The 16,826-nt window shown below is 35.8% G+C and overlaps 1 protein-coding gene across 1 annotated transcript; it reads left to right on the plus strand.

Moving 5' to 3' along the window:
• Positions 1-60: 60 nt before the first annotated feature.
• Positions 61-4,230, plus strand: LOC131626672 (mechanosensitive ion channel protein 6-like). The gene is made up of 5 exons (XM_058897510.1): positions 61-2,394; positions 2,652-2,775; positions 3,003-3,296; positions 3,392-3,594; positions 3,690-4,230. The coding sequence occupies exons 1-5, from the start codon at positions 452-454 to the stop codon at positions 3,973-3,975; spliced, it is 2,850 nt and encodes a 949-aa protein (XP_058753493.1). The 5' UTR covers positions 61-451; the 3' UTR covers positions 3,976-4,230.
• Positions 4,231-16,826: the final 12,596 nt, after the last annotated feature.

Raw genomic sequence — 16,826 nt, forward strand, 5'->3', positions numbered from 1 at the left:
GAACAGCATCATCTTAGAACAGTAAAATAACAAACACTGCTTATTATACCACCACCATCACAAACAACACAACTCTCTCTCTCTTTCTCTCTCTCTTCAATCAATTTTCAGAAAAAACACTATACTATTCTCCATCATTATCATCATCGTTATTACAGAACACTACTTTTTGTATTTGCTCTGTTCTGTTACTGACAAACATAAACCCACAAAACACACGCGTCCTCTAGAAAGACCTTTTTCAATCCACAAATAAATTCATACAAAATCAAAAAGCAATATATGTTTTTTATAGTATCAACAATTTCCTTGGTCACCAAAATACCTACTTTCTTTTCCACCTCCCACTCAAAAAAAAAAAACTTTAGCATGTCTTATTTTTTATATTTATTATTAATTTTTATTATTATTATTTTTATCATCTTTTTCTCCCCTACAGGACCTAACCCTGATGCAATCCATTAGAAAATCCTTCAAATCCTTCGCTTCTTACAACAAAAAATCTTCCAGAAACTTCCCAGATTCCGACGACCGTGAACACATCCCTATCCTCCCTCAAAACCAGCGACGCCGCAGCAGCGAGGATTATTCCATGGCCGGAGACGTCGTCGTTAAAATCGACGACGGAGGAGAGCCTGCTCAGGAAAACAAGATTTGGAGAGAGTCCAGCTATGATTTCTGGAATGACACCGGTGATAATGGCGAGGAGAGTTTCGATTTTAGGAATAAAGGCCAGCAGCATCAGCATCATCCGAACCAGCGCCAGCAGCTGCAGCAACAATCGGAGGATCCTCCGTCGCAGCTGATCGGGAAATTTCTTCATAAACAGAAAGTTTCCGGCGAGATGTCGCTGGATATGGATTTGGAAATGGAGGAGTTGCAGAATGAGGAGGATGGAGACGGAAAGTTGACGCCGGTGGAAGAGTCTCCCAGGGTGATACAGCGCGAGCTCAAGGTTTCGTTTGAGGAGCCTGCTTTTAGTAATGCTGTGGAAACTCCGGTATCAGCGCCGGCACCGGCGTTTAATAATGTTATCGAAACGGTGAATGATCCTGTTCGGAGGAGACACAGTAAGGATTCGCCGTCTATGGGCGATTCTTCGAGACCTCCGTTTCCGCCGAATCATGACCGGCATCGGTCTCGTTCGCCGGCGGATGGTGATTGTGAGGTTCTGAGGTGTACCTCGAATGCTTCCTTTGAGAGGAATCTTTCCATGCAGAGGAAATCTGCTTTGTTGAAAACGAAAACTAAGTCGAGATTAATGGACCCGTCCCCGGATGAACAGCCTGATAGGAGATCGGGCCGGGTTGCTAAATCGGGTCAACTTTTGTCTGGATTTCTTGGGAAGAAAGGCGACGAAGACGAGGATGATCCGTTTATGGAAGAAGATTTTCCGGATGAGTTTAAGAAAACACAATTTAGTTTTTGGATTCTTCTTGAATGGTTGAGCTTGATTTTGATTATTGGAGCATTGATAACAACTATGAGTGTTCCCTTATTGAGGGATAAGAATCTGTGGCAGCTTAAATTGTGGAAATGGGAGGTTATGATTCTTATTCTAATTTGTGGTAGATTGGTTTCGGATTGGTTTATTAGAATTGCGGTTTTTTGCATAGAAAGAAATTTTTTATTGAGAAAAAGGGTTCTTTATTTTGTGTATGGTGTGAAGAAAGCTGTGCAAAATTGTGTCTGGTTAGGACTAGTTTTGATTGCATGGCATTTTCTCTTTGATAAGAGAGTTCAAAGAGAGACAAAAGGTGTTTTCCTTCCGTATGTTACGAAAGTTTTGGTGTGTTTCTTGGTGGGTACTTTGGTGTGGTTGTTAAAAACTCTAGTAGTTAAGGTTTTAGCTTCTTCTTTTCATGTGAGCACGTACTTTGATAGGATTCAGGAGTCGTTGTTTAATCAATTCGTGATAGAAACACTATCGGGGCCACCTTTGGTGGAAATTCGAAGGGCCGAAGAGGAAGAGGAAAGACTTGCTGACGAGGTTCAGAAGTTGCAAAATGCTGGTGCAAACATACCGGCTGATCTTAGAGCTACCGCGTTTCCTTCAAACAGAAGTGGAAGGTTGAGGAGTGGAATGCTGCAGAAAAGTCCCCTCAAAAGCGGAAAGTTTTCGATGCCACTTTCTAAGAAGTCTGACGATGGTGGGATTGGTAGTGGTGGCGGAATAACTATTGATCATTTGCATAAATTGAATCCAAATAATGTGTCTGCTTGGAATATGAAGAGGTTAATGAATATGGTTCGTCACGGAGTACTTACTACGTTGGATGAACAGATACTTGATTCCACTCCCGATGATGAGCATGCCACTCAAATCAGAAGTGAAAATGAGGCTAAAGCAGCTGCTAAGAAAATCTTTCAGAATGTTGCTAGGCGCGGCTGCAGGTATCCATTAAACTAGTGTTACTTGCAAATTATTATTAACTCGTGATTCAATACTTTTATGCATTTGCTAGCTATTAACTATTGATATTAGTTTCTACTATGATTATTAACTCATGATTTGAGTATAGATTTCTCACCTATGTAAAACCATAATTAGGATGTCTTTCTCTCCTTATTACATTTAATAATTGATGTGTTCCATTGTTTATTAATCCTTTATCTTTAATTTTATATCATTCATTTATGTTGCATTGAAGGTTTATATACCCTGAGGACTTGATTCGTTTTATGCGAGAAGATGAAACGGTAAAAACCTTAAATCTCTTTGAAGGAGCGTCTGATTCTGGAAAAATCAGCAAATCTGCATTGAAGAACTGGGTGGTAAGAATTAACGGTTCAACCTATACCTAAACCATGTAGTGGATATATATTTTTCTGTTATTTGTCTGATGGGATATTGTTTGCCATGTAGTGCGTGTCTCTATATATATAGCATTGAAATCAAATTCAGTATTTCATTGGTGCATGTTGTTACATGCAATGCAAGTATAATGAGTTTGCTTCTGTAGTATTTACAACAATAATTGTGTGTGCATTTTATTGTCTAGGTGAATGCGTTCAGGGAGAGGAGAGCCCTTGCTCTGACATTGAATGACACCAAAACGGCAGTGAACAAACTTCACCGAATGCTCAATTTTTTAGTTGCCATTGTCATACTGGTTATTTGGCTCTTGATATTGGAAATCGCCACCACCAAATTTCTTCTTTTTGTGAGCTCACAACTTGTCTTAGTTGCATTTATATTTGGAAACACCTGCAAGACCGTTTTTGAAGCAATCATATTTTTATTTGTTATGCATCCATTTGATGTGGGAGATAGATGTGAAATTGATACGGTTCAGGTAATGTTTACATCTCTAGGACCTTATAGATTGTCTTCTTGCAATGCAAACATAGTCTAATTGTATCCCTCCATATTTTTGCTCTCTTATTTCAGATGGTTGTTGAAGAAATGAACATATTGACTACGGTATTTTTAAGATACGATAATCTAAAGATAACGATCCCAAATAGTGTCCTTGCTACTAAGGCTATACAAAATTTCTACCGTAGTCCTGACATGGGAGATGCTATTGAATTCTGTATCCATGTAGCTACTCCGCTTGAAAAGGTTTCACTTATGAAGCATAGAATACACAGGTATGTACTTCTAGGCGTCTCTCCTTTACTATGTATGCATATTTGTTGTTATATGTATCTGAGCTGAGCTAAAACCGTTAATGACCATAATGCAGTTACATTGATAATAAGAAGGAGCATTGGTATCCTTCGCCTTTTATAGTCTTGAAGGATCACGAGCAACTGAACATGGTAAGAGTGGCAATCTGGCCAACTCATAGAATGAACTTCCAAGACATGGGAGAAAGATTTATCAGAAGGTCTGTCCTGATTGAAGAGTTGATGAAGATTTTCAGAGATCTTGACATTCAATACCGTCTCATGCCTCTCGACATCAATGTTAGAGCTATGCCTACTTCTTCTGATCGTGTTCCAGCTAGTTGGTCAATGATCTCAAATTGAGTGGAAAGATGAAATTCATCACGAAGTTGGTATTCTCGTGTTATGCGGCACTATTTGCTCCGAAAGTGTTAATCTTTTAGCAGAGTAGACTTTATGTAAAGAGTTTCTTTTGGTTATTGTTGTAGATTAGCTTGATATCTACTAAGATTAGTTTTTAGCTGATAAATCAAAGTCTTGATACATTACCTTTCTCAAGCAGTTTTGTTTAAATAATGAGTATTAGTCTATAAGATCTTTTTGGTGGTTGATCTGAAAGTACTTTAATAAGAGTTCTTTTAAGCCTTGAGGCCTGTCTGGCCTGTCCTAACCCTGGTGAGGCTCCGGAGTCTAACTCACCTAAAGATGAACACTTAGACATGGTTATAAATTTTGCTCCTCAATCCTCCCATTTATTATGCCCCTTGGAAGATCATGACAGGTCTAACATCCTTTTTGTACCTAACATTAAGGTAAAAAGAATGGCCCCTACATTTAGTAGTTATCTTTACTGCATTGTTATTAAAAGATTATGGACACTTTTCATGGTAGTCCTTTATTCTAGAGAGAACAGTTTTGTTGGATATGTCATGAAATAATAAAAAATAACATCAATTAATTGAATGTTTGTGTTAGCTTTTTGTTAGACAGGAGTCTTGTGGATCTTTACTCAAAAAATAGATACTCTAATTTCAAATAGGTAAGCGTGTTGCTCACTTTTCAAACGTGAACTTCAACTTTACTCCAACTCCTTTTTTTTTATAGCCTAGGTCATGGGAAAATTAGATGGACAGAGAGATAGACATGTCCTAAATACACACATGATCAAAGTTGACCAAACTTTATTCAAGTGTGATGGATGGTGTATAAAATGGGCTACTGCACATGATATAAAATTTGTTACGCTTAAATCATAGATAAATAAGACATCTCATAAATAGGAGTGAAAATAGGTTAAATTAGGTTAAATTTTAGAAGGCTTTAAAAGATTTGAGTCTAACCTATGATAAATTTAAAAGGCTTGAGTCTGACCTATGATCTATTATAGGCTTTTTTTTTTGTCAGGTTTTGTCTTTTTAAAAGTCTGACTTTAAATCATAGATAAATAAGATCTCTTATAGTCTACGATAAACTTAAAGGACATAAGTCTCACATATGGCATCTTATAGGCTCTCTTTTTTTACCTGACTTTTTTAAAAGTTTGGCTAACTTGAAAGGCTATTTAAAATTCTATTTCTAATTATGGTTTTCAATTACTCCATATTACTTAACCTTATAGGCCCGAGCTATATAAGAACACACACATTTGCGACACACACTCATACACATACACACATTTGCGACACACACACATTTGCGACACACATACACACACAACATTTGCGAGCGTCAAATGACAAAATTTTGCATTTCTCTGACATTTGCCTTGATAAATCTAACATAAAATTTCACTTGCAATCTTCACTAATTTGAGCATAAGAAAATTTGTAGGTATAAGAGAATTTGTAGGTATATCAACTTTACTGGGTCAACGACATAATTCTGATTAAGCATCGTCATCTAATTGTCTGTGAATCTAAGTTCTATATCGGAATATTATTAATGTTTATGAAAACAACCAATCATTCTCATTTTGTGTTCACAGTGGAGCGAGATAAAAATTTCTTAATTCAGACCTATTTTGACCAATCCTGAACAAAATTCAATTCATATCATCCAGAATTTAACAAACTTATTGAAGAAGTTTTACTTATAGGAAATCTCTAAGACAACATCGACCTTAAACCCTAAATCTTTTAATCAATAATCATGCACTCATTGTTTCTCTGGTAAGCATCATAGAATTTTCATTAATAGTAATGGTCTTCATCTGAGGCCAAATATTCTATATTTAGTTCACACTAATGTTTGAATGATGGATGGTAAATCTTTAGTTGGTACGCCATATTTTATTACTTTTATTGACGACCACTCTAGACAAGTGTGGACTTTTGTTTTGAAATCTAAAGATTGTATTCAATATTTTCAAGCACTTTCATACAAGTGTTGAAAGAGAGAAAGGAAAGAAGTTGAGATGTGTCATAGGTGATAATGGTGGTGAATATAGAGGTCCATTTGAAGAGTATTGTAAAGAGCATGGAATCAAACTTGAGAATAATGTTTCAAAAGCGTCTCAACATAATGGAGTTGCACAGAAAATGAATCGTACGATTAATGACCTAATCATGTGTATGTTTTCTCATGCAAATTTATCAAATCCTTTTGGGGTGAAGCATTGAAAATTACAGTGGATTTGATAAGTCTTTCTCCTTATGTTCCACTTGATGGTGATGTTTTAAACAAAGTATGGACAAAGAAAGATGTCTCTTGTGGTTTCTTGAGAGTGTTTGGTTTCAGGCTTGTGTTCATATCCCAAGAGATGAGAAATTCAAGCTTGATAAAATATCCAAACAGTGTGTGTTTGTAGTTTATGGTCATGATGAGTTTGGTTATAGATTGTGGGATCTAGTTGATAAGAAAATTATCAGAAGTTGTGATGTGATATTTCTTGAAGACCAAACTATTAAAGATTTTAATAAAATAGAGAAGCCAAAATATGATGGTAGAAGTTATAATGATGTTGTGCCTAAATCACCTAGTGGAAATTTTGTTGGTGGGGGAGATATGTTATGCTTGAGACTTCACACACAAGAAGGGGTGGATCGTGTGATCTGGAAAAACTGGGTTTTGAAAACTTTTGGCAAGTAAAATCAAAGTTTAACATTATTTTCAAAAACTAAGCAACATAAAGGATAAATGCAGAAAATAAATTGTAGAAAATAAAAGTTAAGGTAAAAGAGGAACACCAAAAATTATGGAGGTTCGGTCAAATCGAAAGGACCTACTCTTCTCCCCAACAATTGATTTTGAGAGTTTCCAATAATAATTGAGAGTTTATAGTAGGAAAGACTCACAAACCCCCTTATGCAAGGAAATGATGGTTGATATTTAAACAAATATTGCAAGACGATGGATGTGGATGTTTGCATCTTTTCTTTAATATATTATTGAGAGTGAAGCTACCAATATTCTTTTCCAGCAGTGGATTGAAGCGGTTAGTCTTCTTTCCATGAAAACAGACCTTAAAGCGGTTAATATTCAAGTTAAAAAAATCAAAGCTCAATACCTTGGTTTTAACTAGGCTAACCAAAAACCTGTGAGATTTTAACCGAGTTGATCTCGAACCTATGAATCTTTTTAATACCAAGATGAGCTTTAACCTATCTTGGTTTTAACCAAGATGACCAAGAACCTAGGAAGATAATCTTCAACCAAGCCTAGAAATGATCACACAACCCCAAATATAAGCTTTTTATAGAATGAGCTTATAACTCGGATAAATCCCTAAATAGACAGTATTCAACCATGGTGCATACAAAAGGTTGTCTATGTGAACTTTATAATTCTACCCTTTTCAGAATTACAGAATAAACCTCACTAACAAAATAAATTTTCTCACAAAGGCATTTGGCTAAAATATTTAGTGAGATAATGTTAAATAAAACTTTAGAGAGAGAGAGAGAGAGAGAGATGAAAGTGTCAAAATACGATTCTGGATGGTTTGAAATGAGAAATGAGACCTCAATTTATAGCCATGAGCTTGACTCAAAAAGGAATTTTCATTTAACGCATTTTACCGTTAGCTAGTCAATTAGAGCAAGTTGTTAATCGATTAGATTATGAAAAATATACATTTATAAGTTCTCAAAATTGAAGTTTAAGATATCTAGCCATTGCACCGAATCAATGTGCATTCAAACTAGCTGGGGCCTTAAATTTTTGCATGTCTAATCGATTAGAAATATGCTTTAATCGATTATAAAAGTCAAAGTTTCACCCATGACTTATTTGACTGCTCCCAATTCATCTTATACAACTTTCAAATGTTTTTCAAGGTATGTTTTCGGTAAATCATTTTGAAAAAGGTTTTAGTGTGTGTGTGTGTGTGTGTGTGTGTGTGTTAGCCTTGTTTTTTTACAGAAAAGCCCATTTACTTTCCATGTGCTGCTCTTTATCTTGACACTGTTTGAGATCTCTTGATATGAGGCTTTAGATTATTTTCATTTAATTTTCCCTCATTGAATAGTCAAGTTTATCAAACCATAATACTTAGGTTTGCATCTTTAACTGCTTGAACCTATCTTTGACTTATCATAATTGTCATAAGTCTTGTCATCATCAAAGGTATATGTCATATTACCTGCAAAACAAGGTTCCACAAGATATACAAGTAGATGATGAGCGTGAAGAAGATGTTCTTCGTCTATCTTAAATTAAATTTTGATGAAGATAAAAACTTATCATGGAAGAAAGATCAAAGAAGAAAAAGATTGAAATCAAGTATCAAGATTGGATAAGCGTTGGAAATCAAAGAATTGAATCATGAAGATTGAGGTACCAATGACATTTTATTTGTGTATATATGTTAGTTGCTCAAACATTTTCATCTAAATCATTCATAACATTTTTGCATACATTGTTTCAAAGTTGCATCTTTAACTTAGAAAATTTTCAAAGATTTATGAATATAAATTGGTTTACCTCTTTGAATAAAGATTGCCATTGATTTTGTAAAACAAAAATTTGAAAATAAAAAAATTTTAATCGATTTACCTCTCAAGTAAATCGATTTACCATTCCTTTTTGGCCTATGTAAATTGATTAGCCATACATCAAATAAAGGTTCCTTAAACATATTGAGCGCTTAATATCTACCATATAAGAAAATTTTATGGATCTGGAAAAGGCCACACCGCCCTTGCTTACATACCCTCCACATTGCTACTTTCACATCACTTAATGTCTTTTGTTACCCTTACCATAACTATGCGACAATTTGTTAAAATGCAACAAAATTTATTTATATTTGAACACACCTTTTCATACTACCAAACTAATATATTCATTCAATGTAACTAATATTCGTAAACCAATTGATCTTGGTAATGTTATGCACGCTACCCCATTATGTATTATCACCTGAACTTCCTTCTCCTATCATCCAAACCCATTCTCTTACTTCTTTGTCGTCATTTTTATTTCTCTCCCTCTCTCTCTCTCTCTCTCTCTCTCTCGTCATTTTTCATCTTCCTCTTTGTTATACCCCAAAATTTGCCCGCATTATTTTTCAAGAAAACTCCAATCTGGAAATTAAGAGTCTCATATAATCATGGATTTTTATCCTGACATATGAAATACTTAGTTTTTAGAATTTTTCTTATACAGTAATTTGGCTTGCAGTTGAATTTATTCTTACGCAAACGCCAAATGCTGTTTATTACTTCACACATGCTATTTATTTATTTACAGATAAATAGTACTGACACAATCGGTACAGAGTTAAATCTTTTTGCAGGCGCAGAATCAGGAAACTCAGACTGTACTGGTAACAGTATATTAGTTATTTATTATGTCTGTGTTTTTAACAAGTCATGTAAATAAACTTTCATTTTTCACATAAAACAAAAACAAAAACAACAAAAAAGAAAATTAACTTTGACTGTTGATTTTTTACTCTAACTGCTACGTCAATACCTGGACAGTCAGTTGACAGCCAAACTGCTGGCAGTACAATTCTCAGTGTTTTGTACCATCAATCAAATCAATCTTTCACAATTCAAAATTCCAAGATCTTTGTGCTAGAAGTCTTCTGAATATCACGCGATTAGCAGAAACTCAGCACTGCACAAAAATCAGGTACGCTTAACTGTCTCCTACACAAACAGTCCCTAATCAGGGTTTTTCTTGTTTTTACAGGAGCAACAAGTTTTTGAGAGCTCAAATGGATTTCATGCACATCCATATATCTCAAAGTACCATCATACAAATTTTCAAACTTCAATTCACTCAGACGCACCGTCAGCAGCTCAAACAGTCAACAGACGACCCGTTTGACCAAAAAAGTCAACAGACAGTCAAAAATGAAATTTTTTGTCAAAGTCCATATTTTGTCAAAGGATTCATCATTTGATCATTGGATGATCATAATTCATCAAGGAAAGATCAAAAATCAACAAAACCCTAAGATTCAAAATTAGGGTTTTTGCCTGAAAAGTCAACTCAACTTTGACTGATCATAACTCTCTCATCCTTCATCCAAAAAATTCAAACCAAAGCTTGTTTTGAAGGAAATCCAATTATCTTTCAAATGCCATTGATCCCATGGTCATTGGATTCACCATTTGAAAAATATGATCAAAGACATTACAGGTCATTTTCAAAGTCAACAAAAAGACACTTTTTTCAAAAGGACACACAAGGAGCATCAAAAATCATTTTGACATGAGACCAAAGACATTGGTTAGAGGACTCTTTGAGGTTTCCAAAAAGTGCAAGATCTCCTTCATATGACAAAAATTGAAGGATTTACACCTTGTTGAAGTTGGCTAAATTTTGGGAAAAGGCATGAAATCAACATTGCTCAAAAATGTATTTTTTCCAAATGGGGCCAAGTTTTCAGCATTCAAACATCATTTCCATGATGTTATGGGCCTCCCACGACCAAGACTAAGCCCACACCATTTTTATTCATTTTTTGCTTGATTTTATCTTATTTTAAGATTAAAATTAAAAGGAAAATGGATGGATAAATGGTAGCTTAACTTCCAAGCATGACTCACCCAAGGAATCTTCATCTTTCTGCAGAGAATTGAAGAGCAAGGCAGGTGCATTGAAGGCAAGAAGACTTGGTCAATAATTCAAAGCTTTTTAATATAAAAAATGCAAGAATTCCACAAAGGCAACTAAGATGCTTCTTAGCTTCAATTCTAAGCACTCAATGCTTATATATAGACTATCATACTTCAGTAACAAAAAAAGACGAATTCAGAAGCATTCATAAGCATAGAGCACTCTTGTAACAACTTGTAATTTTCAAAGAAACTTGAAATTCGAATTTTAAGTTTCAGTCCATTTCAATACAAAATAAACATTCAAACACCTTCCTCAAGCATTACTGAACATATCTCAATCATTTCCAAGTCTTGAAACCTCATAAATCGAGCTACCTAGGCCACGGTTTGTTCAAACTAAAACCAACTTATATCTCATAACTCACGCATATTTAACAAGATGTAGATGCATAATTATGTTTGGTTTGAAGCTCTGGTCGTTTCTGGAGCTTCAATTGGATTTTAATGGCTGTTTGTAGCATATACCATTTTAGGGTTTTCTTAGCTCAAAATTAGGGTTCTTCAATAGGGCCAAAATTAAAGCAAATTAAAGACATGGTTAAATTCAGTGGAACAAGACGAGTTGAATGGTACCATCGCGCCAAATTTATTTGCTTGTTTACCCCTATTCGTTATTTTGCAGAATTAGGGTTCACTTACTATAGCGCTTTTTTACAAAAGCGCTGTTAAAGGCCTTGTCTGAAGGTTGAAGACGAAGACGTGTCTTCCTCCCATTGGTTCAGAAGCGCGCGCGTGTTTTTTAAATTTATCTCTAATCAAGTGTTTTGCAGGTGTAACGTGTACCATGTGCCTCAAAGTCTGGACCATCTGATCTTGCTTAACAGCTCATCCAACGCCTCAGAACACGCATGCGCATCATACTCCCTCATTTAATTTCCACATCTGATCAGTATCCTTTTATTTCTTATTTTTATTTTAATTTCTTTGTTAAATTAATTAAAAATAGTTTTAAAAATCCAAAAAATACACAAAAAATATTTTTAGACTTCTAAAATAATATATTATTTTCTGAAATAAAAATATTTTATTTTTCTTCAAAATTTCAATATTTTGCATAATTAATTAGTATATATTTATATATTTGCTTTTTAATTATTCTAACCAATCAAAAAATCATAAAAAAAATTGTTCTTTATATTAAATATTGTTTATATATTATAAACTAATTTTGTACATATTTTGAATAATTTTATCTTTAAGTTTTAATTATTTGTATAATTATTTGCATAATTATGTTTTAATTAACTTAAATCAATTTCAAATCAATTTCAAAAATTCCAAAAAAATTAGTTTTGTTTTAAAATTAATTGACAAATATTTTGTACATATTTTAAACTTAATTTCTAGGTTTAAATCTATTTTCATCTTTTTCTTCATTTTAATTTAATTAATCATGCATTAATTATAATTAAAATAAATCATAAAAAATCCAAAAACATGCCTTTTATTTTTCTTGCAATTTAAATTCCTAGATAAATGTATAGGATGTCAAATTCATGTAAATAGGCTAGTTTACATTTCCTGCACAATCGATGTAATAGCGTAGATTTACTTTCCGCACTTTACATTTCCGCATTTTAATTTCCAGCAAATATAAACTGCGTGTATGTCAAAGATAAAATTGAACCGTTAGATCACTAACTTCAAAGATAAAATATCTGAATCCAATCACAATCACACTTGCACCTCTTAAGGTAATCCCTTCTCATTCTTTTCAAAATCAAAGTCAAAATTCCACTGTTTTGAGTACAAAATCGAACCTTGCGTTTATATCCGGTGAAAGGATAGATTTTTAAAGGAAATAGGATAAAGACCTTACAACTCAGGGTAGACCTCCTAGTTTGCTTGCTCAAATCAAAACAAACAAAATTCTCATACACTGTTGTTTTTCAAAACAAAACTTTCAAAAAAGACAATACTTTGTATACATCCAAACACGGATTATTACAAAGTTAACGTTCTTTTCAAAACATCTTTCGAAAGATAAACAAGCATTTTGTATACATCCACACACGGATCATTACAAAATTCAAATTACAAAGGTATTTGAAACCACATATGAGCAATTTCAGAGCAATTGAAAAGTGATCGAAAAACAAGTGAGCTAAGCAAACTTAAGAGCCCATGGATAACCATGGATACAAAGGGTGCTAACACCTTCCCTTTGTATAACCTACCCCCTTACCCAGAATTTCTTAAAGGTCTTTTTTCTGTTTCTTTTATAAACCTTTCCTTAATTGGATAAAATAAAAGGTCGGTGGCGACTCTGTGAATTTTCAAAAATGCGAAAGCATTAAGCGACAAAAAAGAGTCAGTTCACGTATCTCTACAGAACAGAGGTATGGCCCGGGATTAAAAAAAATCGGAGGTCCACAGAACTGGCGACTCTGCTGGGGAGATACTTTCAAAAACAAAATGTTTTCAAAAGGGGTTACCTTAAGAGAATAGATCACTTCGATGTTTTCAATTGATTGACTTGATTGCTCTATTTTTCAAAGGTTTGTTTGGGTATTTTGCTTGTGTGAAAGATTCTAACCCGAATCTCGAGATACCTTAAGTATATGACAATAGACCAAGGAAACTGTACGGCATGTACCGATACGGTTGATCTGGTAGTCATCGTTAGTGCGATACTTTGGTTTATACTGATGTCCCTTGAAAACGATCAAGGAGTATATTAGGCTTCCGAAATGTCATTAAACACTAATTTGTCTTAGAACCTTTTTAGTTGAACTTGACTTGTGGCCTATTAAGTGGCTAGCTTTGAAATTGATCGAAGTTAGTTATCCTCGAGGAATATTTTGATCGGCCGCTCGAGCGCCGTATTGAGATGTTACTTCCAAGGATCATAGAACCCGAATACTATTCTAGGACAGGTTTTAACCAACTCAACTTCAGTGGGGAGGGTATCACCTATCAGCTCCATGCAAGCCTTTAAACCTAAGGCTATTGTTTGATTTGTTTTTGTGTGCCACATGTTTGCATCATAAGCATATCATTTTTGCACCAAACACTTCAAGGATCAAAGAGTTTACCTTTGTTTTTGCAGGTAATGGCTCCCGCCACCAAAGATTACATCCGAATCAACATCTCAACGGTACCATCTGAACTAAAAGACTTAGTGTCAGAATTCCCCAGGAATGTTCAATTCACTGAAAGGCATGGTCACCTACTCCATTTGGTTACCTCAAAATTTGAAGAAGACATGATACGGGTCCTGTTCCAGTTCTTTGACCCTGAACATCATTGCTTTACCTTTCCTGATTACCAGTTGGTACCCACTTTGGAAGAATTCTCTGAACTAATGGGATTGCCTGTTCGAAATCAATTACCTTTCACTGGTTTAGAAAGGATTCCAAAACCTGAAGTCATTGCTGCTGCTTTACATCTGCGGAAATCAGAAATCGAGTCCAATTGGGAAACAAAGAGTGGAGTTAAGGGTTTGCTTGCCAAGTTCTTATTGGAAAAGGCTCGACTACTGCTAGAAAACAAAAGTTATCCAGCTTTTGAGGAAGTTATGGCACTTTTGATCTATGGGTTGGTTTTATTCCCAAATCCCGACCAGTTCATAAGTGTACACATCATCAACCTTTTCCTAATCCGTAACCCGGTACCAACATTGCTGGGAGACATTCTACATTCTCTACACACTCGTACCATGAAGAAACGAGGAACTCTCATGTGCTGTATACCACTACTGGCTAGGTGGTTTACATTTCATCTTCCCCGATCAGTGTTGAGAAATGAACAAAGAATGCAATGGTCTCGCAGGATTATGTCTTTGTCTCATTCAGATATCCGGTGGAACAACTTCTTTCAAAGAGACATTACTATCATTGATCATTGTGGAGAGTACCCTAATGTGCCACTCCTTGGCATCAAAGGAGGCATCACTTACAATCCCTCTTTAGCTCTACGCCAATTCGGATATGCAAGGAGCAACGGTCCTCATGACATGATTATCCATGGCATTGTGTTTGATTACGAGAATGATTCTCATAGACACCGACGAAGGTTCATACATGCATGGGGCAGTGTCTATAGAATAGAAAGCAAAACTCTGGGGCAATGGAATTCTATTCCTATGGAACCCTACCTCAGATGGGTCCGCACTCATGCTCAGAAACTCCTTATGCCATATCCTGCTGTTCTACCTGTGACTATTGAACCAGAGGTCGAAGGATATGAACCTCAAGTTATTCTACACCCGGACATGCCAACTGACCTAGAAGAGTTGCAAAAATCTTGGGTTCAACTCAAAGAGGAAAGAGACACCTTCAAATCATACTGTCAAGACTATGAGAGAAGGATATTGGAGCTCACCGGACAGCTTCAAGAAGAACAGCAGATCAACACATTCCTGGGGGCAAAGAGAAAGCGTCCACGGGAGACCTGAAGGATCATTTATTTTATTTCTGTCTTGTAAGCCCAAATGAGGCAAAGAAAAAAGAAGAAAAAAAAAAAAAAGAAATAAATTGATTAACTAACGTTTGTTTCTTCTTTAACAAATCTAAACTCTAAGATCCTTGAAACATTGCACACACATTTCACTTCATGCATTGCATATACATTTCATACATTGCATTCATATACATTGCACATACATTTCATACATTGCATACACATGGCATCCAGTCATACACATTGCATAACAGGTTCACATGACGGATTTCTCATCTTCTCGCTGTTTATTTCAGTCAGAAGAGATGGAATCTGAAATGAGCATCAAGAATCTCGAAGCACAGAATGCCCAAGTTCAAGTGGCAATTCTGGAACTGGCAAAGGGGCAACAAGAACTGAAAGCCCTGATAATCAAGAAGAAAAAGAAGCCCAAAGGATCTGTAGGCGTGAGTCACCTGAAAAGGAAGATCAAAATCCCAGTCAAAAAGTTCAAAAAGCCACCGATCCCTGAAACAGTCGGTGATGATGAACAAGAAGACAATCAAAGCAACCAGGGTTCTGCTAAACCCTCTCTCTCTTCAAATGAAGAAAATGATCATTCTGGGGACGAACCGGATGATGAAAAATACCAACAGCTGGAAGACCGTATGAAAGCTATGGAGATACAAAAAATACCTGGCTTAGATTTCAATGATCTGGGGCTCATCTCGGATGTTGTTATCCCTCCAAAATTCAAAGTTCCTGTCTTTGCAAAATATGATGGAGTTTCTTGCCCGAAACTACATCTGAGATCCTATGTGAGGAAGATACAACCTCATACAACGGATAACAAATTGTGGATTCACTTCTTCCAAGAAAGTCTGTCGGGTACACAACTCGAGTGGTACTATCAGCTGGAAAATACCAAGGTTCATACTTGGGAAGAATTAGCTGCTGCTTTTTACAAACAGTACCAATACAATGCTGATCTTGCGCCAACCCGTACTCAACTAAGGGGCATGTCTATGGGACCAAAAGAAAGTTTCAAAGGATATGCACAAAAGTGGAGAGATATGGCTGGAAGGGTTCAACCACCCTTATCTGATCGCGAACTAGTTGACATGTTCATGGGCACTTTAACTGGCCCTTTCTATAGCCATTTGCTGGGAAGCTCATCATCAGGTTTCACTGACCTGATACTGACCGGAGAACGTGTCGAAAGTGGCATTCAAAATGGAAAAATTCAAATAGGTTCCTCCTCTGGTACTACAAAAAGGCCCATCAGCGGGAGAAATGAGGTCAATGCAACACAAATTCAGAAAAGTCGCAAAAGTGAGCAGCATCAATCTGTAGGGGCAGTTCTGATCTCCGCATCTGCACCTCAAAAAGATCAACAGCCAAAATATACGCATCGACCAGATGCACCAAGAAGAAATTTCACCAAAATCAACATGCCAATTTCTCAGGCATTGCAGCACTTGCTAAAAGCAGATCTGATCACCTTAAGAGGTCCTCCAAAGAATGTCAACACTTCCTCTCCGAATTATCGCCCTGATGCGACATGTGCCTATCACTCAAACTGTCCAGGACATGACGCAGATCACTGCTGGGCCCTGAAAAATAAAATACAAGATATGATAGATGCTGGTGAAATTGAGTTCGATCCTCCAGAAACTCCAAATGTCATCACTGCACCTATGCCAAAGCATGACAAAACTGTCAACGCTATCCTGGACACTGTTTACATCTATGATGTGAACGAAT

This window comes from Vicia villosa, unplaced genomic scaffold (genome assembly GCF_029867415.1).
Source record: "Vicia villosa cultivar HV-30 ecotype Madison, WI unplaced genomic scaffold, Vvil1.0 ctg.000318F_1_1_1, whole genome shotgun sequence".
Taxonomy (NCBI): domain Eukaryota; kingdom Viridiplantae; phylum Streptophyta; class Magnoliopsida; order Fabales; family Fabaceae; genus Vicia; species Vicia villosa.

What these genes read in the sequence shown, in the direction of transcription:
- LOC131626672 (XM_058897510.1), top strand. Translation starts at nt 452, where the DNA reads ATGCAATCCATTAGAAAATCCTTCAAATCCTTCGCTTCTTACAACAAA. An exon ending in GTTGCTAGGCGCGGCTGCAG is followed by an intron (nt 2,395 to 2,651) that starts GTATCCATTAAA and finishes GTTGCATTGAAG; the next exon opens with GTTTATATACCCTGAGGACT. An exon ending in CTGCATTGAAGAACTGGGTG is followed by an intron (nt 2,776 to 3,002) that starts GTAAGAATTAAC and finishes TTTATTGTCTAG; the next exon opens with GTGAATGCGTTCAGGGAGAG.